The following is a 27,932-nucleotide window of genomic DNA, read 5'->3' on the forward strand; positions in this document are numbered from 1 at the left end:
AAAGAAATAACTCAAAAGAAAAATATATTTTTACAAAGATATTTATAGTTGTGGCTATATATTTGAGCTAAAACCTGGAAATAGCCCAAATGTTTGTCTGTGGGGGAGACCAGTATACTAATGCAATGGAATATATTGCCACTAGAAATGACAAATGTGGGGACTGCAAAACATTTTGGAAATGACTATAGCAAGCAATGGTAATTTTAAAGCTAAGTCAAATTTATAAAGGTAGAGGTGAAGAGACACTACAGAAAATTATGTCTCTATAAACAACATGTCAGAAGAGGTAAATAGATGGTACTTTGGAGATATATATATATATATATCACATAATATATTTCTGTATCTGTCTCTCACATAATTGTTGATAGTTAGGTCTCTCAATTTACCTTTAACTAAAGAGTAGAATAAATGAAGTTGTGGGAAAAGCTCAAAAGGCACACTTAGGAAACTAAGATCTAAATCCCAGTTCTGCCTGTTACTAATTATAAAATTCTGGTTACCTAACTTCTCTAATGGTCAATATCTTCCCCCAAGAAATGAGGATAGTATTTCTTACAATTGTTTTATTTTTTTTTTTTTACAATTGTGGTTTTAAAATGACAACTAAAACAAAGTACAGTTGGTCAATTCTTTAAATATAAGTATATGTAGTAGCTAATATCGATTAATGGTTGTCTTCCCTGAAGCTAATTCAATAATCATTTATTTTTCTTCTAAATAATTTAATTACAACTATTAGAAATTGTTCTAATATCAAACATTAGTCCTCTTCCAGGCTGAATGATTAGGGTTTGGGTATACACACGTTAAAGCTAAAATGTATTACTGAATTTGTCCATTGGGTGAATTCAGTCCCTGGTTTCATATTGCTAGAGAGAAACCCACACCACCAGGTGGATGAAGAACTAAGGAAAGTAAAAGACAGTTAATAGGATGGACCAAAAGAACTTAACTCTTAACGAGAAAGATTAGATTCCCTGTCAAATCTTATCTGCAAATCCCTCCCAGATATAAAAGAAGACATCCTTTGTAGTTAACCTCTCCTCTTGAGTTAGGTCTAATTTAATACGTGGAAGTGAAACCAAAAATTGAATATTCTGGATCATAGCAGGAAGGAGGCAAGGAGGAAAGAATCAATATATTTCCTGAACTGGGTTAAGGACAACACTTCTCTCTCTAGTCACTTAACTACCATTTAGTGACACTTTACTAAGGGTCAAAGCACTGCCCTGGGGGCCTGATCACAGCAGCAAGAAACTTTCAAAGTTGAACTTTAGAAGCTGCTACCAAACGGCAGGTGCAGATGTCCTCTCCCACAACGAAAGCCATAATCACAGTACTTGGCTCTGGCCCTTCAAATCAAATTTTGACTTTTTTAAGCCACTCCTTTTGGCTTTGACTTGAGAAATAGTACCACTTTGTTGAAAGCCGCTTAACGACTCAGCTCTTTCAACCCTTTTGTCCATTCCATCATCTTTGATGGTTAGCTTCCCTAGCTGGTGGCAGGATCATATGTATATTCTTATTAGCACCTGAGAAATCAGAAGGAATAAAAAAAATCTTCCTCTGAAAACAGGTACCCCTCCCTCCCTGTGGGACCTGTCACAGTCCAGTCAAAGGGGTCGGCGGAACTAGGCAGCAGATGTGCCTGAGAAGACAAGAGCAGGTGCCCCTTGGAATTCCAGAAGGACCCTTGTTCCCCTCTTTGAAATGCTCTCTGGTTGGCAGTTTCTCCAACACACTTGCTAGTGTAAAGTGGGGGTGCTCCCCCCAAAACGATTAGTGCCCTGTAAATGAACCTCTCACGGGGCTGTTAACACTCAGGGGAATCTCTAACCGGGCTGTGGGCCTGGTGGAACTTCCATTTTCCCAGCCCTCCTTCTCTTGCCTCAGGCTCATTTCCCACTTGTGCCCCCTCCCTCTCAGCTTTCCGGCAGGCACCATTATAGTTTGACTGCATTCCTGGGCGCATGACCTATTTTAAACAAAAACAACACAACGCGCACCCATGGTAAGCTATCAGGCCCCTTAAAATCTTGGCAACAAGTTGAGTCCAGAGGGACAGAAATTAATCTAGGCAGTTATCTGGAGTCCACTTTCATCTCACCTCTCCTCCTTCACACCCCAAACTCAAAGCAAATAAATAAACCTAGTCTGAATAAAAATGCCTTGGGGTGAGGGAGGGGGAAGTGTGGGGATATCAGAGAGGTCTTAAACCTGCACGGTCTCGGAGATCAGCAAACTCCTGGATCACAACTCAGTTTCCCTCCCTGCCCCATCCTGCAGTTTGGTTCCCTTTGAGACGCCACGGATGCTGCGGCCCTCATGGCTGGCACGGCTTCCCTAAGCACAACTACCTGCTGATTTGGGAATTGGGGAGAGAAGGGGACCTGTCCACAAATGTAGAGCAAGGCCATCTCGGGGTGCACTGGGCTCAGGAGGGGAGACAGGGCTGTGCAAAATGATGCTCGGGGCTTGCACTTTTAACACTGTCTCTTGATTTATTTGATTTTGCTTTCCAGGAAGATTTTTTGCCTGCTGTATTGCCTATACCTACAAGTTCTTCTACCAATACTAAGAATTTGGCTTTAATATACAAGTCTGTCTGTCTGTCTTTCTTTCTCTTTCTTTCTTTCCTTCTTTCTTTCTCTTTTTCTTTCTTTCTAAAAACATAGTCCACTTTATTCTTCTTAAGCCACAGTATATCATCTTTGGTTGTACAAACATCGCTTGTTACAGTCTTGCCAACAGATCACAGCTGGGGAGGGGGCAGTTAATCCACTGCCAAGACTCCTGAGGGGTCCCTTTAAAATGGTAACACCCAGGATAGCACGCTAACACTGGGGGCAAGGGTGGTAGTACATCTGGCAGTGTACAAGAATTTAAACAGCCCAAGACAAGAAACTTCTAGCTCTTCATTTATACTTGCGTTAGACTAAATCCTCCAATGGCCTCAAAAACAGAGGTCTATCATTAAGATTTTTAAAAAATCAAAGAAAAATCATTATATTGTATTAAATCGGTTACCCTTCTGGCCAGGAAACAGGGGAACAGCCCCGACACCCAGGGTGGAGTGAGATTGTTCCCTACAATGAGGATGGGACCATGTACGAGGAAAGCAAAGAGCAGACCCCACCAGTCCCTTGAAAGGCCTCCAAATGTCAACTCACCTGACTCATTCAACCTCACCTCCCATTGTCCCACACCATGCAAGTGAACTCCAGCCAAGTCCATCTCTTCTACCTTCGTTCCTACACCCACACCTTCTCCTATATTGCCGGCACCAGCCTACCTTGTCCCTGCCAAACGCTTGCCTCCTTCTTCTGGGCACCAGCTTACACCTCTACTTCCCTGAGTCCTGAAAACTGTCCTCTCCCCCTCATGTGAACCCCCAGACTGAACCCCCAATACCCTAAACTGAGGCACTGTTAACTTTTTTCAGCTGTATGTCTTGTTTGGCCAATACGGTCATAAATTCTACAGGATCAAGTCCTAACCTCTTAGCACTTCTAAAGGTACATCCCAACCAGCACACTGCCGAGCAGTGGTACACCAGCAACCCTGAATAACTGTGCTATCAAACTTTAATTTATAGAATTCACTTTCATTCAACGAAAGATCCACACTTTCATGAAGATTGCCGTCAGACCAACCACTGAGCCACAATGTGGCCCATGACCCCATCTGCTGCAAATAAGATGAAGACTGTGTGTTTGGAGGAACGTATATGAACTTCACCTCAAAGGATATAAGAGAACAAGGTCAGGGCAGTAAACAGTTCACTCAAACAGTAACACACCAGATGGCAAATAAGTAAATGCACAGGTTTTTCAACTTTCTAAAACTTGCTTTATAAAAAAAATTACCTTTTAATGTTTTAACGTACTACCTTTAACGTACTACCAAAAATTCTCACAGCATACAAATGTCTTGGACACAAAAGGGGAGAACCCTGGGCCTAGCGTGATTGGTATTCTGATAGATACTGCTTAGGCACTGCTTACGTTAGTTCTCAAAAGTACAATTCTCCCTTTGGTAAGTCACACTCTCAACAATACCCGTAGCTTTTCAGGAGCCTGGACATGCTACCTTCTAGCTCCAAAGGCCCTTCGTAAAATGTATAATATACCACACCTTCAGGAATGCAACCAGAGCCCCCAAATTCTTATGCTAGAGAGGCTTGAAGGAAGGAACTTGAGCAGATAAATTACCTTAATGTGGTACCACATGTCAAAGCTGTCCAAAGAAGTTTCAGAAGCACTAGGCATAACACTAATTCATAACCCTGAGCAGAGGATTTAGGAATGTGTTCACACTCACATTCATTTCCTCCTACTATTGGTCAAGTTCTGTATTTGACCACGTATGCTCTCCAAGATGTTAAGAGATATGAAGCAGGTAGGAAAATTTTATGATCAAGACGCTTTAGACAACACTGACCGAAACAAAATTAAACAGGTCTCTCTATCACAGGACTTCTCAGTGCCTTTAATTTACCAGTGGGCACTGTGAACCCCTAAGAGAAGGGATGTGGAGCACAGCATCTCCTGCGCTCATTTCATCACAGAATCAGTTTTTCAAGAATCCCGCAGCACAACTTTCAGAAAGGCTGACCTAGCAGTTTCTGAGAAAAAACAACAGCAAGAAAGATGCCACTATTTTTTGTGAACAGGCCGTCCTCTCAGTGAGTCATGAATTAGGCACTAGCAGCTTCACAAGTGGACTTTGTTCTCATACCTTGAGAATGACTTTTCCCTGGGCTCTCCATCTGAAATGTAAGGAATAATTACACTGCTCTGCTTCTCGGGGTTGTTTTTTATTGTTTTTAATCTTGCAACTGTGTTCCATATTAATCACTAAAACAGGTTCCCAGCCCAAGTAGCCAGGCTTGAAAATCCCTGGTGCCCTTCCAGCCTGGATGAAGGGATGGAAAGAACATGAACCAGACGCCACCCAGCAAGTTTTTACATCTCTAGTTTCTAGGCCATTATGATAAAGTCAAACTACAGCCAAGATAATGGATAAATGAGAGGTTCTTCTTTAGTAACTCACTTCTAGACAGAGGCCCCTCTTAATGCACACACAGCACCCGTATCTGACTCTCGACCCACCTTTTCAATTATGGACTTCCTGAAAAAAAATAATTCAAAGCAACATGGGAGGTCAAAGCTGGAGCTACAGGAAAGAAAGAAAAAGATGTACTGGAAGAGGACTATTTCCCTTTCTCTGCAGGGAAAGAACCCATTACGAGCTAGTGAACAGGGGGAAATACCATTCTTTTTGGTGAAAAAGCTTTCCAGGAAAAGTATCTCAACATATTTACTATAAAACAATTTAATTTCCCTGTCCCATCACCTGCCACCCCATCCCCATTCCCCCCAAAAAACCCACAGATTGTGGATTTCCTCTCATTCTTGGCAGAGTTACCAGAAGAAATATAATACCCCCTTCGGACTGCTCCCAACAGCTGCTAGAACAAGATGGGGAGCTGGGGGTAACCTTCCTAAGCTGCCTCTAAAAATGACCATTCCCCCTGCCAAACCATGCAGCCGGAGAACATAAGACCTCTCTTTCTCTACTTTCTTAAAGCCGAGACCCCAAACGCCACAGTGTCCCCTAGTCAAAAATACTTGCCTCCACCCATCTGATCCCCTCAACTTGACTATAAGCTGAAACTTCTACAGTCAGCCACCACTCTGTTTCTTCCCTAACAGGCATTTTCTTGAAATAATTCTCTACTTCACAGGACTAGTATCCTTTATTTGTTTGCTTAACCCACCAATTTCCAAGTTTGGATTTTTACCAAATTCCAATTCGGTGTAATTTCCTTGTCTCTGTTCACCTCCCCAATACCACATGCCTTGTACACACACGCACACACACACACACACACACACACACACACCCCTCCTTTCAGGTCAAGAGCCTTGCAAAACAAAAGTCTAGGAACAAATTCAGCAATGACTACACTGTATCCCAGCCCTTTTGCCCTACCCCAACATCATCACACACTAAATGTGCTTCGGTTCTGTTAGAAAAGCCCCAACACCAGGCAGCAGAGAGACTTCCAGTTAGTCTTCGGCCTCTCAGCTGAGACCACCAACAAAGAAGTTCATGAATGTCAACTGGGGGCAGAGGCAATATCTCTCTCTGCCGAGGAGAAACTGGATGGAGCCTCCAGCATCATTCCCCAAAGGTGACAGCCGGGGTTGAGTGAAGACCGTGAAAACTGTACAAGAGCTGGAGGAGAAAATATAATGTAAGGAATGATTTGGAATCAGGGGCAGAAGAAGGCGGAGGGATGAACTGGCTGACCCCAAATGTCTTTTCCATCTCTAACTCCTATGATTCTTTGACCTCCAATTTTGTGCTGCAGACAAGGAATGGAAAGTCAACAGACGTGGTGATGTTTTGAAAGAGCCTGGCAGTCTGCTCTTGTCATTTAGTGGCCTTTGCATGTATTTTTTAAGGTGTCTCTAAGCCCTGTCTTCATTTCACAGTTGTCACCTTTCTCAGCAATTTGAGCTCATGTCAAATACCAAAAAAGAAGGAGAAGAAGAAAGAATGTACTGGCAATTAATTGTGGGCTAAAGAGGGGCAGGCCCATTGGGTGGCCCAGACTTCCAGGGAGGGCAATGTGGATGGTTTGGATAAAATGAAGAACTGACTCAAAGTTGAGACAAGGCAGCTAAACGCTAACAAGAGGTAAATTCTTTCTCCAGATAGTCTCATCCTCCGCTTCAGATACAGCTCAGACGTTCACATGATTCAGGATTCATGAACATATTCTTAATTAGTACAACCACCTTGTTTCAGAGTTCCATCTGAATCCTGTTCAAATCTAAACAAGACTGCTGAACAGAAAGGACAACCAAATCTTTGGATTCTCAACCTCACCTGATGGTTGATGCACCTGAGATAAATTCTGGAACTTAGCAAAAATGTGTTCCTGTGGATCAAAGTGAAGGATATGCCAATTTTCACTGAAAATTCAATACTTGGCTTTGTCCTCATTTTTTCAAACAGTTGACCTCATCTTAAATTTTCAAAATGTACTGGTCTTAAGAAGAGTCTGCCTAAATACTCCCTGTTCTATCGTTATGACTCGTAAACAGAACTAATCCAATGCCAGGGTCAACCCAGAGTTAAGGTTGTCACACAAAGGTAATTTTACACCAAACACTCCAAAATGTTTTTTTTCAAAGACCTGTACGCTTCCTCAGTAACCTCATTGTCAGTTTGATTTCAGCAGCTCACAACCTTTACCTAAGGTGAAGGTACCAGACACAGAAAATTCAAAGTATGGTGTATTGAAATATTTTCTGAGATCGCATTCCAATAGGAATTGCTCATCTTAGAAACGGTGAAGACTGGGTTTCTCCGTGTTTCTGCCTTGAATGCTAGAAAATTCATCCCCTACTATTCCAGTCAAGACTGTAAAGGATACAAGCAGCTCTATATTCTCAAGGTCTTGGAGGAAAAGACCTTCCATTCTTCCAGTTTGCATTTGGAGATGCTAACTGTACTAGGCCTGCTTCCACAGGTGTATTGTTTTATTTATTTTAAAAAGCACGTAAACTGAACTCGACTTTTATTGACTCAACAAAACCATCAAAAATAAGGCCTTTTCAAAACGACTACAGTTAAATACATCCACCTTTGAAACTTTTCAGTCAACTAGAGAACAAGTAAGGGACGCCCCTTCCTAGGCAAGGCAGAAAGGTGAAGGAGAAAGCCTAAGCTACTTTAAGTTGCTAATTGTTTTCTGAAAATCACTGTTTAGACCTTAAATGTAACCAGGCAGCAATGCCTTCTCCAGGTCAGAGTTAGGAAAGGAAACTTTATGCTTTCTGGGCCAAAAAAATGCTCTTAGGTGCAATCATTTTAAAACAAACAAACACACTCTGCTTATCTGTGTCCATCTCCCCACTCTGGACGTTAATCATCACTGAAATAGATACCCCGTTCCCCAGCCTCAAAGAGCTCCAAGCCTGCAAGACCCTGGCTGAGGAATGAATATACATGCCAGGGCAAACGCCTCAGAGCCTCACTTCCTAAACACCTATTGTTCATTCTAGGCAATTCTACCACAAGCAAATGCAAGAGAGCACCCAGGCATTGCTCAAAGGATATTTAAAATGAAATTCAAGTTTGAAAACATACTGGACTTAATTTGGGAGGAATTAAGATTGGCAAAAGTATTTTTAAAACCCCCACAGATGTACATACACAGGTATATTTTATTCTTTCTGTTCTCGGCTCGTTAACATTTTCACTATTCGAACTTGCAGACAGTACCTCTGCTCGTCCACCTGTCATATAGTCTGTCTACTTCTTGCTTTCAACCTTCATTATAAACTGACAGGGTTAAATTTCACTGTTTTGTTCGTGAAGACTAAGTTAGTTTTCCTCCTACTCTTCAGGGAAAATTTAAAAGATTCCTATATGAAACATTTCCTTTATTTTTATATTGAAGATCTTTCTATTCCCCCAGGCTTCATAAAACCTTCAAACGAAACTGATTTTAAACCAGATGACTGACTCAAACTGCCTTTGTGCTCACTTTTTTTTAAAAAAGCTCAGGATCCCTACCCATGTTCACTGTTTGGGCAAGAGGCCTAAAGGGAAGCAAATTATTTGTTTGTGGTTTTAAAGTGACCAGAATGCCTTCAAGCACAAGTATAAGACCATTAACAAATCACAAGGAACCAAAGCAGTTCATCTTACTCAACAAAGCTATGATCAGGTTAGGAACAGCCAAACTGAATGGGACTTGCCCTGGGCCGGAAGGTCAGTAAACCTTAGCAGTTTGTGTTTCTGACCATCAAGAGGCTCTCCAGCAGGGAGTGCAGACCCTAGGCCCACAGGTTGTGCTGTCATGCTTCCAAAAACATTCCGGACAGGTGACAGAAACTAAGCGCTGTGTGTGTGTGTGTGTGTGTGTGTGTGTGTGTGTGTGTTTCCCCCCACCTCCTGTCTGTAAGCAGCACCGCCAATTCAAACCATCTCCACTTTTGCTATATACAGACTGATGAGAGGAGAAACCAGGCAAGTAAAAAGTTCCATTTTACGACAATTTCTCGAGTGCCTACTGTGTGCCGAACACTGCTCGTGCTTACACATGAGTACGTTTAAGCCTCATTTTACTGGGTAGGCCATTCCTGTTCTTAGAGATGATAAAACTCAGGCTGGTGAGTTTGTAACGTGTGAGAAAATGAAGTTTCGCGTTGTGCTCATAAAAATATCCCACTGTCCAGTCTGCAGTTAATTAGCCCAAACCATCAACTATAGTCCTGCCACTATCCAAGCAGCCATAGTCTCTTTATACTTTGGGCCCAGGCTCCCTGATGCCCTACGAGGACTGGGCTGTGTGCTGTCTCTCTCCAGGGATGACAACCACCTCTCTTGGTGGCTTATCACGCCTCTGCAGCTGTCCAGAAACAGACCACACTGGTAAACATTCTCTCCACCTGCTGTAACCCGCATAACTTCTTCCCTCAACTCAGAAAACACGAGCGGTGACCCTGCTCTTTATCAAGTCTGTGGTAAAACAACTTCCCTAGAATGTCGGAGATACCTCATCCCAGGACACAGGCAAGAAATCAAAACACACATGGCTAATAAATAATAAAGCCATATTACTTGACAGTCTCAAAGCAATTTATACTACAAACTCATTTCATTTTGTTGTTAGTGCTTACAAATAAACACTCATTCTCATAATCTCTCTTTAGACCATTTGAAAAAGAAGGAAAACTGAACATCAATTCTTTCATTCATTCATTTAATCTCTCTAAGGAAAGAAAGCTAAGCTTTGCCTTAGCTGGCTTGGGTTCCCTTAAAGGTCAACTGATAATTTTTTTTGAAAGAATTCTTCTTTTTTTTTTTTTAATATTTTTAAATGTTTATTTATTTTTGAGAGAGAGAGAGAGAGAGAGAAGGGGAGGGGCAGAGAGAGAGGGAGACACAGAATCTGAAGCATGCTCCAGGCTGTCAGCACAGAGCCTGACACAGGGCCCAAACCTACGAACAGTGAGATCATGATCTGAGCCAAAGGCGGACGCTTAACTGACTGAGCCACCCAGGTGCGCCAAAAGAATTTTTCTTATAAGAAACAAAGCTACAAGACTGCATGTCAAAAAATCCCAAAGAATCATTATCATCATACTAGATAACCAATTTGACAACTGGATAACCAGACAAAATCATACTAGAATAAAAGTTAAGCAAAATGATCAGGTTCAAAATTTACAAGAGATTATAGTAATCTTATACATCATTAATAATACCCAGTTGGAAAACATACTGGAAAAGAGACTGCATTCACAAAAAAAAAAAAAAAAAAAAATGCATAACACATTTAAGAATACTTAGGAATAAATTTAACAATAGATATATAGGAACTTTACATTGAAAACCACAGAAACTTTTGAAGAGGCACAGAATTTTTTTGCTGGGGAGTTGGCTGGGAGTGGAGACATGACACACATTAAAAAAAAAAAATCCAACAAGGAGGGGTGCCTGGGTGGCTATTTCAGTTAAGTGTCTGACTCTTGATTTCAGCTCAGGTCATGATCTCACAGTTGGTGAGTTTGAGCCCCACATCAGGCTCTGTGCTGACAGCATGGAGCCTGCTAGGGATTCTCTCTCCCTTTCTGCCCCTGCCCTGAGTGCTCTTTCTCTCTCTCTCTCTCTCTCTCTCTCTCTCTCTCTCTCTCTCTCTTAAAATAAATAAATAAACAAACAAACAAGTTTTTAAAAATCCAACAAGGATAATATAAACTTAACAGATATGAGACTCTACCAAAAAGTAACAATATTACAAGAGTATGAGATGGAAAAATATATCTGTGGAATAAAATGGAGTTCAGATGTACATACATACACACACACACACACACACACACACACACACACACTTAATAATTGGCAACATAAGCTTTCTAAAACAAAGGGAAGGAGAATTATTTAACAAAAAGTATAGTAACAACTAGGCAGTTGTTTCCGGAGAAAAAAAAAGTTGAATTCACCCTTGCCCCTAAACAAAACTGATATTGATGGAAGTGTTAACTATTTTTAAAAATCAAATTATAAGAAAGCCAGCAGAATATCAAAATGATTTATCTGGTCTGTGGAAAAAATGTAAATTTCTCAGCTTTGGGGTAAAAGAAGAAAAAAAAATCACAAAAGACTGGAAGATTCTGATATAGTGAAGTGTAAAACTTCTATACACTAAGACAGTAAAGTAAAAAGGACTGGGGAAAATATTTGCATCAAAGATGACAGATGAGAGCCTAGGATCTATGACCCACAGGATTCCAAATTTATGAGAAAAACATCAAGACCCCAATAATAAATGGGCAAAGACTAGGTACAGACAATCTCACAGGTGAAACAAACACATGGGAAAATATTTATTGGGGTCAGTGGTTAAAAAAAAAAAGCAAAAGCATAAAACAACAAAACTTTGAGACACCATCGTATGCCCACTAAAATAGCAGAGTTTTTAAATTTTCACATGAAATTGGTTAATCCTTCTTTGCTGGTGCCGCTGTAACTTGGTACAATTTTACAAACCATAACCTTTGATCCATGAAGCCAATCTTGAGCGACATATGTATGGTATGTCACATATGTCAGTAAAGCTATCACCCAAAAATGCTTTATTCATTATCTATAATAGCAAAAAGCTGGACACACCATGAAAGTTTAATATTAGAGGAATGTTTTTAATCTCCGTTTTGGTAGAGTCCACAAACATTTATTATGCACCTATTTTGTCAGGATCAGTAAGACAGCAACTGAGGGATGGGTGGGGGGTTATGCAACTGAAAAGTCATTTTAAATCATGAGTAGTTGTCTAAGGTGGTGGTATTATAGCTCTTGATGTTTTAAAAACTTTCTTTAATGTTGTTATACTGTTTCATAATTACCGTTTTGGAAACCCATACTGGATGCAGTTAGGTGCAGTCTGAAAGCTTTTACTCACCCAATGCTATATATTTTCTTCCCTTCCTACTTAATAGCTCAGGTGGTTCAAAGTTTTCCATGCACAGGTCTCAGATCCCACCCAAAACAGGTCAAAATGCAATACCAAACAAACCTTCGTATACCACCTACACCTAATCCAGTCCCCTGCCATAAGCAGGCACCCCTTTTTGTGTGTTCTGCCTGTATCAAGCCATAAACTATGGGTGGCAGTTGGACCAGGGGCCTTTTCAGGTCTGAGCCCTTTTCTCCACATTTGATTCCATCCGAGCCCTGCAGCCCAACAACCTTCAGAAGAGGGTGAGCGGATGAACATCCGTCCACAAAAACGTTCTGACAGACCACATGGCGGACATGGGTCCTACACCTGGACCAGAGGAGGCGTGCGAAGCCTCAGGCCAGCCTGGCTCGTGGGGAGCTGAGGAACCAGGACAGTCACCCTCTGCGAGGGAAGACACGATTACAAGCTGAAGGCAGTGCTTACGACGGGCTAATTGTGAGAAGCCGCCCAGGGAGGGTGCCGACTGAGGGATGCTCACGGGAGGCTTCTCGGATGGGGGCCTCCGACAGGAGAGGGGCTCTTGGGGAGGGGTCCGGGCACAGGCCGGGTCCGGGCCTCGGGCGGCGTTCGGGGTGCGACACAGCCCCGGCCGACCAGGCCGCGGCGCCCCGCCCTTTCCCGGGACGCCGGCCGGCCCGGGGCGGGGAGCGGGCGGGCGAGCGGGCGCTTACAGGTCGGTGCCGAGCCGCGTGAAGCCGGAGTTGAGCGAGGCCCGGGCTATCCGGCGCCAGAGCAGGTCGCAGCTGGTGAAGCGCCGCAGCCAGCGGCACACCTGCGCCAGGCGGCCGAGGGCCGGCATGTCCAGGTAGGAGCAGATGAGCAGCAGCAGCTCCTCCGGCAGGCGCAAGAGCGCGGGCCCCGCAGCGGGGCGGCCGGCCGGCTCCCGGGCCGCCGCCTCCTCCTCGGTCGCCGCCGCCATGGCCTCCCCCGCCGCCCCAGCCCCCGCGATGCAGCCCCAAGCCTGACCCCCTCGTCCCTGTGCTCTCCCCGGCCTGGCGTCCTCCCGCCGCCCAGGCCTGACCCTCCATTCCTCCTTCTTGCCATCACCTCTTCCTCTGGCCTCCTTCCCCGCCCCTGCGCTCCCCGCATCTCCGCGTACGATCCTTCTCTCCCTTTCCTCCACGCTTCCGCAGCCCTCTCCTTCCTCCCCCGGGCCTGCGCTAGCTCCCGCCTCGGCCCCCAGCCCCGCTGCCTCCTTCGCCTTCTGCGGCCCCGGATTCCCTTCCGCCCCGCTTCCTCTTCCGCCTTGCCCCGCTCCCGCTTTTCCCTTCCCCTTCCCCTTCCTTCGCTTCCCCCTCGCGACCCTCCCTTCCTGCAGTTTCCTCGCATCCCCGCCCTCGCCCTCGCCGGGCCCGCAGTTCCCGGGCGGCCCCGGGTGGCCCTGGCTGCCCATGAGCGGCCGCGGGCCCGGCCCGACGCAGAGCCGAGCCGGAGCCGCCGCCGCAGCCGCCCCGGGAGGAGGCGACACCATGTCGGACCGGGTCACATGGGGGCGGCGCGGGCCGAGGCCTGGACCCGCCCCTCACACCCGCGGCCCGTGGAGCCGCTGCGGGGTGCGGGCCGGCCCAGGGAGCAGACCCCCTCCCCCATCGGCCTGGCCGCCGGGAGCGCTGGGTGGAAGCACATGCATCCACTCGTCTGGCATGTGAGGCCCTCCAAGGGCCAGCGAAGGCCCCAAGAAGAGCTTCCGCCTTCCACGAACCTGCCTGTTTGGAGCCTCTGCCCTCAAGAAGCATCCATTTGGGTGGCCTCCCCTCCCTGGGAGCCATCCTCTTCCTTGAGCGACGCCTCCTTTCCACAGGCCACCTGCCACTGCCCCTGCCCCTGCCCCGTGAAACCGTAGCCCTGGAACTTGGCACTTTCCTTAGCCCTGGTCCTCCTGCAGGGTAGGAACCGGGTCCTGACAGTGAGTTGGGATTTTAGATCCTGAGTCCATAACTCCCCAGCCATGTTATCAGGAAATGGCAAAGCTAGGGCTTCTTACTAGTCACCACAAAAGTGCAAGTGGATTCTGCCAAGGTCACCCAGGAGTCCTTCCCCCACACCACCCACTCTTGTGGGTGAATTCCATTCACAAGGGCACCAATCTGAAGGGAGAGCTAAGAAAAACCAACTAAAGTCTAGAAATGCTCTCTGACATGACCCACGCTAGTCACGTGTGGCTATTGGGCATTTAAAATGTGGCTAGTCCAAATTGAGGTGTGGTGTATGAAATAGACACCAGATTTTGAAGACTTCTAGGAGAACAAGAATGAATTATCTCGATACTTTTATATTACATGTTGAACTGATGACATTTTGGACACATTGGGTAAATAAAATGTATTTTAATGTAACTACTAGGTAACTTAAAATTATTCATGTGACTTGCATTTGTGGCCCCAATTGTTTTTCTTTCCTCTTTTTAAAATTTTTTTTAATGTTTATTTATTTTTGAAGGAGAGAGAGGCAGAGCAGGAGCAGGGGGAGAGCAGAGTAAGAGGGAGACACAGAATCCGAAACAGGCTCCAGGCTCTGAGTTGTCCACACAGAGGGGGCTCGAACCCACAAACTATGAGATCATGACCTTAGCCAAAGATGGAGGCTTAACCAACCCAGCCACCCAAGTGCACCCCCCCAATTGTTTTTCTATAGCACAGCACTGGGCTAGGCAGCCAAGATTTGGGAGGGAGGAAGATGACTATCCCTGTATATCCTGTACCCCAAATCCTGTTTCATTTTGTATTTACGTCTTAAGACCCATTTTCAGGGAGCAAGAATGAATGAGAAATCATTCAATTATTCAATACCTAGGATAGCCAAGGGAGACCTAGGAAAGCTACTACATTGCATTATGGTGCTGCAGAAGCATCATGTAACAAGGTCAGACCGGAATCTGGCTCTGCCCTAGAATTACTTTTTGATCTTAGCAAAACAACAACAAAAAACCCCACCTATCTTGGCCTTTTAGTGTTCTCAGTTTATAGTGGAGATAATGCCTCTGCCTTACTTTCGAGGGATAAATGAGATGATCCCTGTAAAATGCTTTGAACTCCTCTAAGAAAATTCTCAATAATAGTTACAGGTCAAATCCTGTTACAAAAAAATACCCTTAAAAAAAAAAAAATACAACAAAGGCTTTGTGTTGAAAAGATTCCCAAACTCCAACCAGTGGTTTACTTCATAAAAGAAATATTTGATATGACGTTTCAGTACAACTAAGGAATTTAGACCATCTCTTAAAGATCATTATAGAGAAATTTATTTATTCACAGGTTAGACTAAGGCTATTGAGGTAGGAATGCTGCAAATTGAGGTAATGACATCAACTCAACATTTACTGATTTTGCTACATTTGTGTACTGTGAGCCACTGTGGAAGGAAGACCCAGATGAATACAGCATATGGTTCCTACATTTTGTGTTCAGAATTGTGTTAGACGTGTTTGTAACTTCTTACTCTTTAACTATTTTTTAACCATTCCTCTGTAGAGTAAAGCTGAGAGTTTTTCCACATGACCTAGTTTTTATGGGAGTATTAAAGGCGCAAAAAATTATTTCATTAACCCAACATAAATCAAGTCAGTGTTAAAATCCACCCTCACACAAATGTAACTTACTCTTCACCCTATGTTACCTTTATTGATGGAGAAATTAAACTATCACTTAAAAACATTAAGGCACCCTCTTTCACATCCAAGCTAGAGATCAAGTGAGCTGTTTGAACTGGAATTTATGGTGTAATGATTTATCATACATACATACATACATACATACATAAAAGCCAAAGTTACTCAGTATGGAGAAAGGCAAAGCCAAAATGGGAAATGGGCATATAATCTGTTACGTGGTGGTAATGTGTACCCCTAAAATCCTGAGCATAAAAAAACAAGAAACAAAAAAACAAAAAACTATAGACTTAGCTCAGAGAGGTAGCTAGATGTTTTACTCTCAAAATTTTGGGGTGGTGCGGGGGGTACTGAATACTTTTTTAAAAATCAACTATGGCTGAAAGATGGGTTTATAATGAAAGTAAATGAGTGTGGAGCCTATTTGGGATTCTCTCTCTCTCTCTCTCTCTCTGTCTCTGTCTCTCTCTCTCTGTGCCCCTATGTGTGCATGCTCTCTCTCTCTCTCGCTCTTGCTCTCTCGCTCTCTCTAAAAAATAAAAAAAAAAGAGGATTTTTAAGATATAAATCTCTGTGTATGTCCATGTAAGTGACGTGCAGAGTAGCAATTATTGCTGTGATAGGTAGAACATAACGTATGCTTAGGTTTGTAAAAACACTAGAATTGTGTGTTCAGTCCATTCTCATACACATAGGTAGCAGTTTCAGACAAGAGCCCATGTACCCACTGGTGAAGCACTCAGAGCCCCAATCTTTAACTTTAGGAGTGGGCAAATTTAACAGGGAAATTAATCTGAGATGAATTAGGGAGAAAGAGATTATTTTGTGAATGACAGTTTTCAATGTCAAACACTGGCTCAGATGCTCACCATTATTCCTGTATAATAAGAGCTTATATTTATTAAACACTATTTATCAAGCACTATTATAAGAGCTTTCCGTGTATTGTCTTATTCCTATCAACAGTCACATGAGGAAGATGCTATGAACCCAGTTTTTTGCAGGAGATGGGACTGAGGCCTGTGGTCACATGGTTCCTAAGTGCCAGTCTACCCCCAAAGCTATACTCTGAACCATGCCTATGCCATACACAGCAGAAAATGAAATAAGGCATTGAATTCAGGGTCCTCTAAGATCCCTTGCAACTGATAAAGGCACACTTAATAATATTATACTTTACCTCTGACCATCAAGCAGTTCTGGTTTCTAAGTAAAAACTGCTTCTAAGCATTAAAGTAGCTCCTTTCATATCTTCATTATTTTTTTTATTTAAATAATTTTTTTAAGTTTATTTATTTTGAGAGAGAGAGCACAAGAAGAGGAGGGGCAGAGAGAGAGAGAGAATCTCAAGCAGGCTCTGCAGGGTCAGCATAGAGCCTGATGTGGGGCATGAACCCACAAAACTGTGAGATCATCACGTGAGCCAAAATCAAGAGTAGGATGCTTAACCAACTGAGCCACCCAGGCACCCCTCAGTTATTTTTTAAGAGTTAACTATGTGGACCAACAACCTCTTAGTGATATTCATAGTCTTTTTGCAAAACTTCAAAGGGATTTGTAGGAACTAATCTATCCTGCAAAAAGAACATTTAACCAAAGCTTAATAATTTGCTTCATTTTCTTCTGTTAAATATAAGTAATGATGTATGTATGGCATATATTACAGGAGCCTTTTTTGTAAATTTATCCTTATTTGTAAATTTGCAAACAGATTTTGTGAAGTGATGTTAATAATGGTTATTTCTATGCCATATGATCTAGTAATTCCACTACTGGGTATTTACCCAAAGGAAACAAAACACTAATTTGAAAAGATATATGTATCCCTATGTTTATTTCACCATTATTTACAGTAGCCAAGATATGGAAACAACCTGAGTGTCCATCAATAGATGAAGGAATAAGGAAGATGTGGTGTATGTACACACACACACACACACACACACACACACACACACACACAGAGGAATATTATGTAGTCATAAAAAAGGATGAGATGATACCATTTGCAACACCATGGGTGGACCTAGAGGGTATTATGCTAAGTGAAATAAGACTGAGGGAGACAAATACCATATGATTTCACTCTGAAATCTGAAAAACAAATGAATAAACAAAAAGTAGAATCAGACCTATAAATACAGAGAACAAACTGGTAGTTGCCAGAGGGGGGTGGGGAGGGGGTTGGGCAAAATGGGTGAAGGAGAGTGGGAGACACAGGAATGCGGTGAGTAAGTCACAGGAATAAAAGGCACAGCATAGAGAATATAGCCAATGACACTGGAATAGCGCTGTATGATGACAGATGGTAGCAACAATTGTGTGAGCACAGCACAACGTACAAAGAAATCAAATCGGTATGTTGTACACCCAAAATTAAGGTAACGTTATGTGTCAAAAAGTTTTTTGGAAAAATAATGGTTATTTCTAGGTAATAGAATCTTTGGATTTTACTTTGTACTTTTTTGTAGTTCTTGATTTTTTAATAAGAAGCACATATCACCTTTACAAAATCAACAAAGTCTCTCAAAAAGAACAATCACATTGTCATGAGTCCAAACACATCGTGCAAAAAGAAAGCTGGGGATTTGAAGCCTAGATTATTGCCAGAGTTTTTAACTAGCCACCTAAGTTTCATTAAACTTTATTTATTCCACTTAAAAATGTGTATCATGTACAAGTAAAAGGACAAATTAGAGTATTAGAAATAAGAGGCCTAACAGTGAATACTATATCTAGAAACATGCAAACATCTCATAAATAGAAGAGTGGAGCCTAAAGTTTTGTTTTCAGGAATCATATATCATGTTGGTAGGTTTGTATTCTGCTATCATGTTAGACATACCACCAAGATCTTCTGTTTTTTTTATGAATCCACTGTCTTTGTCATATTCAAAGATAAAATGTTTTTATTTCATATGAAACAATTTAAAGCACTGTTTAAAAATAGGGGCGCCAGTCGGTTAAGCATCCGACTCCGGCTCAGGTCATGATCTTGAGGTTCGTGAGCTCAAGCCTCACATTGGGCTCTGTGCTGACAGCTCAGAGCCTGGAGCCCATTTCGGAATCTGCGTCCCCCTCTCTCTCTGCCCCTCCCCCGCTCATGCTTTGTCTCTCTCTCCTTCAAAAAAAAAATAAACATTTAAAAAAATTTTTTAAATAGTTACTTTATGGAAAAAAAAACAGAAGGAAATATGACCAAATGTTAGCAATGGATGCCTATGAGAGGCAGAATCATGGATAGTTCTTTTTGCTGTTGCTTTACACTTTTCTGCATCTTCTAAGTTTTCTGCAGTGAACATGTATCATAGAAATAATCAGTTTTTTAAAAATCCTAGGAGTTTATACCTAAATGTAAGAAATAATTAAATTAGTTCATTTAATATTTTTAGAAATTTTTTTAATGTTTACTTAGTTTTGAGAGAGAGTGAGTAAGTGAGTGAGAGAAGGGTAGAAAGAGGGAGACACAGAATCCAAAGCGGGGTCCAGGCACTGAGCCGTCAGCACAGAGCCCGACACAAGGCTTGAACTCAGAAACTGCGAGATCATGACCTCAGCGGAAGTTAGATGCTTAACCTACTGAGCCACCCAGGCGCCTCCATTTTAATATTTTAATATTAGTTCATTTTAATACTAAAGTTCATTTTACACATCACTCATGCAGAAGAATTCCTAATAATTTGTTTATACTTCACCTTTACCAAGGCAAAGCATAACTCTAACCCACACCCACTCCTAAAGTGAGGGCTGCACATAGGGATTCCTTCTAAAGAGTACAATATGGAAAGGCAGGGGAGAGTAACTTTACAGTGGAGAAAGCTGACAAACACTATTTCAGCCAGGTGATCAAGGTCAACATCAACAGTGATCAGTCATGTTGATAGTAGTTACCCTTGATATATCTTGATGAAAATGGTACTTTACCTCTGTGGCCTTCCTCCCCAAAACCTATAATCCCAGTCTAATAATGAAAAAAAAAAATCAGACAAATTCCAATTGACAGACGTTCTACAAAATACCTGACCAGTGCTCCTCAAAAATGTCAAGACCATCAAAAATAAGGGATGTCCGAGAGATTGTCACAGCCAGGAGGAGCCAAAGGAGACATGACAACTAGATGTAATGTGCTATCCTGGAGACAAAAAAAAAGAGGACATTAGATAAAAACTAAGGAATTCTGATCAGCCCATTAATTGTTACAAATGCATAACACTACTGTAAGATGTTGATAATGGGAACATACGGGAACTCTCTCTACTGGCATCACAATTTTTCTGTAAATCTAAATCTGTTCTACAATATAAAACGGGTGTTTTTTTTTAGTTCATTTTAGCCTTTTGTGACTCTTACAGAAAATCTTTGCAAAAATCATAATGCATGTGAAGGCAGTGTGTTTCCTGAGTTATAGAGACTCGTGATAGGAAATGCTATCCTGTCACCACAAATGCAAAAGAAAGAAAGAAAGAAAGAAAGAAAGAAAGAAAGAAAGAAAGAAAGAAAGAAAGAAAGAAAGAAAGAAAGAAAGAAAAAGAAAAACTAGGGGCGCCTAGGTGGCTCACTTGGTTAAGCATCTGACTCTTCATTTTTGCTTAGGTCATGATCTCACAGTTTGGGAGTTCAAGCCCCGTGCAGGGCTCTGCACTGACATCGGAGCCTACTTGGGATGCCCCCCCACCTCTCTCTCTGCCCCTTCCCTGCTTGCATGCTCTCCCTCTCTCAAAATAAATAAACTTTGTTTAAAAAAAAAAAGAAAAACTTATGTCCCATAGGTTATCTCAAACAAAAACCTCTAGTCACCCAAATTAATAGCTGTACCAGGATTCATTTTCCAGAAGAAAAGATGTCATTCCAAGATACTGTCCTGACTTTACATTGCGAGAAAATAGACATTGGCAAGCACCAATTTTTATAGAAATGATATATATGAATTGAAATATATAGGGGCGCCTGGGTGGCGCAGTCGGTTAAGCGTCCGACTTCAGCCAGGTCACGATCTCGCGGTCTGTGAGTTCGAGCCCCGCGTCAGGCTCTGGGCTGATGGCTCAGAGCCTGGAGCCTGTTTCTGATTCTGTGTCTCCCTCTCTCTCTGCCCCTCCCCCGTTCATGCTCTGTCTCTCTCTGTCCCAAAAATAAAAAATAAAAAAAAAGTTGAAAAAAAAAAAGAAATATATAGAATGTAGGGGGCACCTGGGTGGCTCAATTGGTTGAGTGTCCAACCCTTGATTTCAGCTCAGGTCATGATCCCAGGGTCATGAGATGGAGCCCTGTGGGGCTCCACATTGAGGATAGAGCCTGCTTAAGATTCTCTCTCTCTCTCTCTCTCTCTCTCTCTCTCTCTCCCCCCCCTTCCCTCTGCCCCTCTCTCCTACTCACACGCCCTCCCTCTCTCTCTCAAATTTAATAAATAAGGGGCACCTGAGTGGTTCAGTGGGTTAAGCATCCAACTTCGGCTCAGGTCGTGAACTCTCTGTTCATGAGATCAAACCCCACATCAGCCTCCGGGCTGACAGCTCAGAGCCTGGAGCCTGCTTCAGATTCTGTGTCTCCCTCTCTCTCTGTTCCTCCCCCCTCGTGCTCTGTCTCTCTCTCTCAAAAATAAATAAAGATTTAAAAAGAAAAAAATTTTAAACTGTTTAAATAATAAAATAAGTAAAATATAAATCTACACAGATATATATAAAATGTAAGGACTCCGTGTCAATGGCGGGTTGAAGAGTAAGTAAAGGGCTTAGCAGGATACAAATATAAAACGTAACTATGGAGAAGAGAAAACAGATTTTCAGATTTGCCAGTTAAGTCATGCTACCATTAGTTTGTCTGAGATAGCCTTCTTCATGTCAATAGGTGATGTTCAAAGATATTTAGAATGAAACAGAGAGTATACCATCAGCATTAGGATAAGATAAACTCCTGCGTTGCCACATGGCATCAGAACTTGTGATTTTTCTGATCTCTGTCAGCAGGAAGCCTCATTTGGCAAAAGTGGAAGATGGAAGATATAAACCTTGAAGATGAAGGAAACCACAAAAACCTTGTGAAATTTTCATGATCAACTAGGGATTTTTTTAATAAATATACACTTACAAACACATATGCATACAAACATACACAGACAAATAAAAATAAGGTCATCATTAAGATAGAATACATACAAACATGATCTTAGGAGTTCTCTTCCAGTAAAAGAGTGATAGTTAAGCTCTAGAAAAAAATTAACTTAAGTATCTTCAGTACTTCTAGAAGAAAGTGCCAGGTCAAATATAAAATTCTTGGGGTGCCTGGGTGGCTCAGTCTGACTTTGACTCAGGTCATGATCTCACGGTCTGTGAGTTTGAGCCCCGCGTGGGGCTCTGTGCTGACAGCTCAGAGCCTGAAGCCTGCTTCAGATTCTGTGGCTCCCTCTCCTCTGCCCCTTGCCTGTTCATGCTCTGTCTCTCTGTCTCTCAAAAATAAATAAACATTTTTTTTAATTTTAAAGAAAAGTTAAAATAAAATATTTATATCTGATTCTATAATTATTTCTATTTAAGAACACCTAACATCAAGCAAATTTTTTCATCTGAGACATTCATTACACTGAATGAAACCACAGGATATAATTTATTTACCTTGTCCTAGGTTTGGGGTCTGTTGAAAATGAGAAAAACACAAAAAGTAACTTTTCTGGAGTACCATTCAATTGCATTATTTTGAACAGACGGTGGGTTGTGTTCAGTTGCTAAATATGAACGAAGTTTGGATGTGAATGGAATAAGGATAGGTCTTCTTTAATTTTTTTGGCTTTTACTTTAGTAAAAAAAAAAATGCGTATATACACACCCATACTCATATGCTACTAAACAGCAGTTATGACCTTTGTACCAAAATCGTACTGTTCTCCTTTGAAAACCTGTGTCACTGCTTCTTAAAAATTATGTATTCTATATAATGTGCCTTTTCTCCTTTCTATAGCAGCTGTTTCAAACACAAATGCAGAGATGAATGAGGAAAATCCCCTACATTTAAAATCCACCATGGCGAGAAAAGCAGGAAGAGGGCCAAGCTAGCCCCTGGGGATTTTCCCAGGTTCAGTAGATTGACCTGGAAACAAGGAGTACAGATTGAGCTCTTCTTCCTTGAGCGGCACAAGCACTGGTCAGAGAAGTTTCCAAACACATGGAGCTTAGTGAGACCACCTGCTCCTAACACAGGACAATGGCTACTAGACCACCAACTCTGTTGCTTCGAGTCAACACCAGCTCTCCTTTACAACAGATGACAGGCTTTCTGCCAGAGGAGTCTGCCGGTGAAACAGCGAGCAAAGAGAGGCTCAACTTTACATGTGCAATAGAAGCTCATAAATTAGGAACCAAATGGACAGATGAAAAGAACTGAAATTGAACGAGGTCGGGCAGTAGAAGCAAACAATACTCACATGGATATCAGCTCCGGCAAGGCAGAGCTAAGAGTTCAAATCCTCACTTGACAAGGGCATGAGACTCCAAATGCCATGGAGGCCCCAATATGCGGAGAGAAATTTTTGACCAGGTTCTCACGCATGCCGTCAGCATGACCAGTCTCAGTGGAGGTGTGGCACAACCCAGGGGATCTAATCTATAACCTCCCAAGATCTTCATCTCTTAGACGACTCAACAATAGGAAAGGAGTCGCAACAGTCAGGCCCCATAGCTTGCTTTGCCCTCCCCAAAGAGCTGAGGTCAACTAGAAGTTCCAATTTCCCTGAAGTCATGTATGAGATAGCATGTCAAATTGGTTTTCAATTAAAAGTATATAAGAAAATGTTTAATAATATTTCATAGGTTAAGGGAATTAAAGTTAATACCAGCTGCTGGAAGGAAATTCTCAATACAGAATCCTACGTTAACCCATATAGGAAAGTCAATGAAAAATGGAATTTTAAATTTTTAAGCAGGTAGGTCATGACACAGTCCAGGCGGGATCCATGATGAGACTGAGAGGAAATAATTCAAAAAATAATTCAAAGTCTTGGCACCACATAACTGCCATAATTCTGCTTGTTTGTTTGTCTGTTTGTTTTTTTGAAAACTATAAACCCACATCCCTTTGGGTAATTTTTTCAGTTTTTAAATGTTTAGAAAACAAAATTTTAAAACTTGTTCAAGAGCCCTCCAGGTTACAATTCAGTCACTTATTTACGGTACCTAGGATAGAGTCACAGACACAACCTGTGAGGAAAGAAGCCACGATTAGAGAATAGAAGCATTTGGAACAGATGTATTCCAAACTGTTTAAATAAACCATGGAACACCTGTAGAATAGGATAGTAAAGCAACTGTGAGAAAGAATGAGGAAGACCATGCGCACTGCTATAGAACGATCTCTAATATACATTAAGGGGAAAAGCAAGCTACAGAAGAGTGTATATCATACGTTGCCATTTGCAGGGGAAACTACATGTGTGTGCTTTGACTTTTGTACGCCAAAGATCTCTGGAGAGATACACGCCAAAGATCTCTGGAGAGATACACAAAAACCTGGCACCAAGGTCTGCTTCTAAGAAGGGGAACTGGGTGCCATGCTATTTTATACCTTTTGAATTTTTAACTATTAACTATTTGTATGTATCATCTATCAAATAACAAGCTTTACCTCTAAAAAAGGGGCACTCTTAAAAAAGTGAAAGCATTTTCAAACATGTTTTGGGCAAATGGGAGAGGCCATAATGAAAGAAATTGCCATTATTTTGCAATAGAGAGGTATAGTTGACAAGCAGGAGGGGGAATGTGCAATCTGTTCACTGGATGTCAGAAGATAGATCAAAACGAATACCCAGACTGTGAAAATATGGTTAATTACTGACAGAAGGAAAAACCATAAAGTCCATCCCATTGCACTTAAGTGAGCAGTGATACGTCAAAGAAAAGGGACTAAATAGGAAGAAAATACTGGAGTTCAACCAAAAATATAAAGAGAAAGAAAATATAAAGAGCAAGAAAATCATTTGTGAAATACAGTTTCAGAATGTTGTAATATCACAGTAAAATGTATAAAGAAATTTTCAAATGAACTCTGTCAGATCCTGAAATCAGTAAAACAATTTCACTTTCTTAAAATACTTCCACAAACACACCCCTAAAGCACACACACATTCAGACACATGCTGAAAGCAGCCTGTGGGACCATTAGGACAATTCTGGACTTTATGGCTATTTCTTTTTTACGGGTCATTCTTTGCATTTTTACTGCCCTAAATTTACCTCTTAAGTCACAGCAATGCAGATTGAGCTTGCTTTCTTCTTTAGTTTTGTTTCCAACCAAATCTTTTGTACATTTCTGGAATTTAAGCCACCTCAGTTACCGCTACTTATCTATAACACCATTGCTTTGAGGGATTAAAGCAGGTTTCTTGTAATACACTTAGATCAAGAGTTATCTGAGTTGAGAAGAATATCCTGTTTGAGTTGGGGATGGGGACTCTTTTTTTATTTTTATTTTTTATTTATTTTTTTTGATCTTGAGTTGTTTTGATTTCCCCTGAGAGCCGTAATCTTCAGCAAGTGATATTTTTTAAAAAGCCCCCAACACACCACAAAACATTCCAAGTGATTTTAACTCCTGAATGAGGTTGGGCTACCTGAGTGATTCTCTCTCTTCTCTTCTTTGGCAGAAAGGATTAGAAACCTCCACAGAACTTGCTCTCTATTAAAGTGGAGTGCTGTGCATTCATTGGCAAGAGGTGAATTGTTTTCAGATTACATGTGAAAGAGTGTGTGTGTTTCTTTCCCACATCAAAGACTTGGATGGAGGCAGTTCTGAGTATTGCCAGGGATGCAAGAATTGGTGCTAAAGTGATTAACAAAATTGCTTTCCTGCAAAAGAAGCACAAAACATTACCTAGGGATTAGAGGAGGAGAGGGCAAGATTAAAGGTGATGTTGAATTTTGGGTGGAATATCTTATCCATCTTTTTCAAATCATGCTTCAAGGATTCTGCAGCCCCTCCTCGGGGAAACCTGAGCAAATCAAGGTCTTGCTTTCTCAGATTTTGTACACAGGGGCTCCGACAGGGTAAAATTAAAACTACTAACATAAGCAGTACTCACTCGTGACCTCCATATCTTCATCTCACACTACAAATATATTTGGATTTGGGATGGATTTTACTCAGCACACACCAACGACTCCGGTGATCAAAGATTCTTTCATTTGTAATTGGTACGTGTATCCACCTGTTGGATTTAAACGATAGTGTTTTGTAGAGTTTCTGGAGTTGTCTGGTTTTAGCAAATCTTGACCTGATTAGTAGAGCATCCCTTGGAAAACCTACTTTCCCAGTGAAATCTCCATCTAGCCAAAATGTGAAAAAAACAAACCAAACCAAAATAATAATAATAATAGGGCCTATATTCCAAATAGTGAAGGAAAGATAATAATCATGCAGTAAACCTCACAATTACTAGTTTAGGAAATTATTTTAAAGGGTATCTCTAAAATGCCCTGTGACATTCTTTGTCATGTAGCACTTTTTGATCTATTCTAAAAACTGAATTTAGGCCACCCTTCCTCCAAGAAGTCCTCCTGACTTTGGTCTCCTAATCAGAGACAGGCAGAAACATATAGGTACATGTAACTGTTCCAATGTGAATAAACTTTTCTTCCTCTTTGCTTTCGTCCTTTAAAACATTAAGTCCCCAGAAGGAATGACACACATATCTGGATAGGTGGGGAAAACGTAAAGTTGAGTGCAATTGCAAAATAAATAAATTCGAAGCAATACATACAGTATGATGCCATTCATGAGAAAAGTTAACACAAAAACAGTATCTTAATTCTTGAGGGAACATATGTATGTATAAAAAAGTACAAAAAAGAGAACAGAATTATCAATCTTAAACTCATGCTGGTGGCTGCCTCTGGGAAGGAAGGTGGGAAATGAGATTGGGGGTCGTGGTTAAAGAAAATTTTAGCAACATCTATAACATTTATTTCTTTTAAAGGGAAAAAATCCCATTAAGCTAAGATGATTCACTTAGGCATAGTTAGGGGATGTGAACAGTCATTGAAATTGTTACCTAAACACACAGCAGAGGTTTGAGATCTCATCTTTGTCCTCTTCTGTTTTTTTCGTTTTCTTGGTCAGACACAACTTATGTCTCACTTCCTTTACAACAACAATAAAACCTGTTCCAGATTGATTAAATAATTCAGAAGAGTTGTTATCTTCTCTTTTCCCACAATAACATCATCCTCGCAAATTTACGTGCCATGGTGATGGAACTTGATCTCTGCAGGTGTTCTGTAAAAAGGGTGACACACTGCGAGTCCTCAGTAAAGAGAATAAATAAATGAATAGATAAATAAGCACAATTTGCTTGCCACCCCGCAAGCAAGAGTTTGTGGGTGTTTTCATTTTGAAAAGTTGTTTCTCAAGGTTGCCTGTGTGACTTCTTCGCTTTCAGGAACGTGTTGAGAACAATCATTTTTTATCTGTCTTTCCCTCGGGGTCCCGTAAGGTCACTGGACATAAGATAGCTGTGAAATTTGACATTGTTCCAATTTAAATGCTTTACTCCAGCAAGTGCAAGACTGTGGGCGCGTCGGTGCGGGGATTGCCACGGCCAGGCCGGTGCTGAGACTCGCCAGCCCTCCAGGCTTCAAAGCCTGCCATCCTTGATCTCACTAAAGAATGTTTTTGAATTCTGTGTCCATCTAGTGGTTGCCTGCAAAGATCTACTTGGCTTTTTCTTTCTTCCTTTTCTTTCACACTTGATCAGTGAGATTCTGTTTGTGATGGGGGTTTTGCCCCCCTTGGTCTTTAATTCTTTCACAGGTGGTTTCAAAGTGTCTATCCTCAGCCACTGCTTTCTATAAACAAGCAGGAATTCATGAACCCCAGTTACTGATGGCTCTCCTCACAGAGCAATTCTTCTCTCACTTTGAAAATGAACTGTTTTGTGGACAGTAAAGTACAGTTCTTTTTCACAGATGAGATTAGAGACTGGAGGGGAGACTAAAGGGAGGGGAGGTTTTTTCTTTTCCTTTTTTTTTTTTTTAACTGGAGAGTCTTTTCATTGTAACTTATTTTAGCAAATGCAAGAACTTTACTTATTTTACACTCAGTTGCAACTTCAGTTAAAGATGACAAGGTGCTAAGTGAAGGGTGCTGGCAACTGCTGATTTCCTCATCGATCCCGTCGTCTCCAGCATCCCAAGTATAAGGGTAGGAGTTGAAGATCCGGTGGTTACAGGAGCTAATATGGTTGCACATCCAAGGAATCAAATGATCTCAGTTCCATTGGAGAATTCTGAT

The 27,932-nt window shown here is 41.7% G+C and overlaps 1 protein-coding gene and 1 long non-coding RNA gene across 7 annotated transcripts in view; one reads left to right on the forward strand and one right to left on the reverse strand.

Annotated features, from left to right (window-relative positions):
- Positions 1-13,645, reverse strand: part of FBXW4 (F-box and WD repeat domain containing 4) — an 80,676-nt gene extending 67,031 nt beyond the window's left edge. For 3 of the 6 annotated variants that reach the window (XM_043597313.1, XM_043597314.1, XM_043597312.1), the window contains exon 1: positions 12,727-13,645. In XM_043597313.1, the coding sequence (XP_043453248.1) occupies positions 12,727-13,526 (800 nt within the window). In that variant the 5' untranslated portion in view covers positions 13,527-13,645. The remainder of the gene's footprint in view (positions 1-12,726) is intronic. The other 3 variants (XM_043597311.1, XM_043597310.1, XM_043597315.1) reach the window with 3 other exon arrangements.
- On the forward strand, positions 12,750-26,983 carry LOC122493163. Its single transcript, XR_006299838.1, has 2 exons — positions 12,750-12,860; positions 22,614-26,983. It is a non-coding gene; the product is annotated as an uncharacterized LOC122493163 (long non-coding RNA).
- The last annotated feature ends 949 nt before the right edge of the window (positions 26,984-27,932 follow it).

The sequence above is a fragment of the Prionailurus bengalensis genome, chromosome D2 (assembly GCF_016509475.1).
Source record: "Prionailurus bengalensis isolate Pbe53 chromosome D2, Fcat_Pben_1.1_paternal_pri, whole genome shotgun sequence".
In the NCBI taxonomy this organism is placed as follows: Eukaryota; Metazoa; Chordata; class Mammalia; order Carnivora; family Felidae; genus Prionailurus; species Prionailurus bengalensis.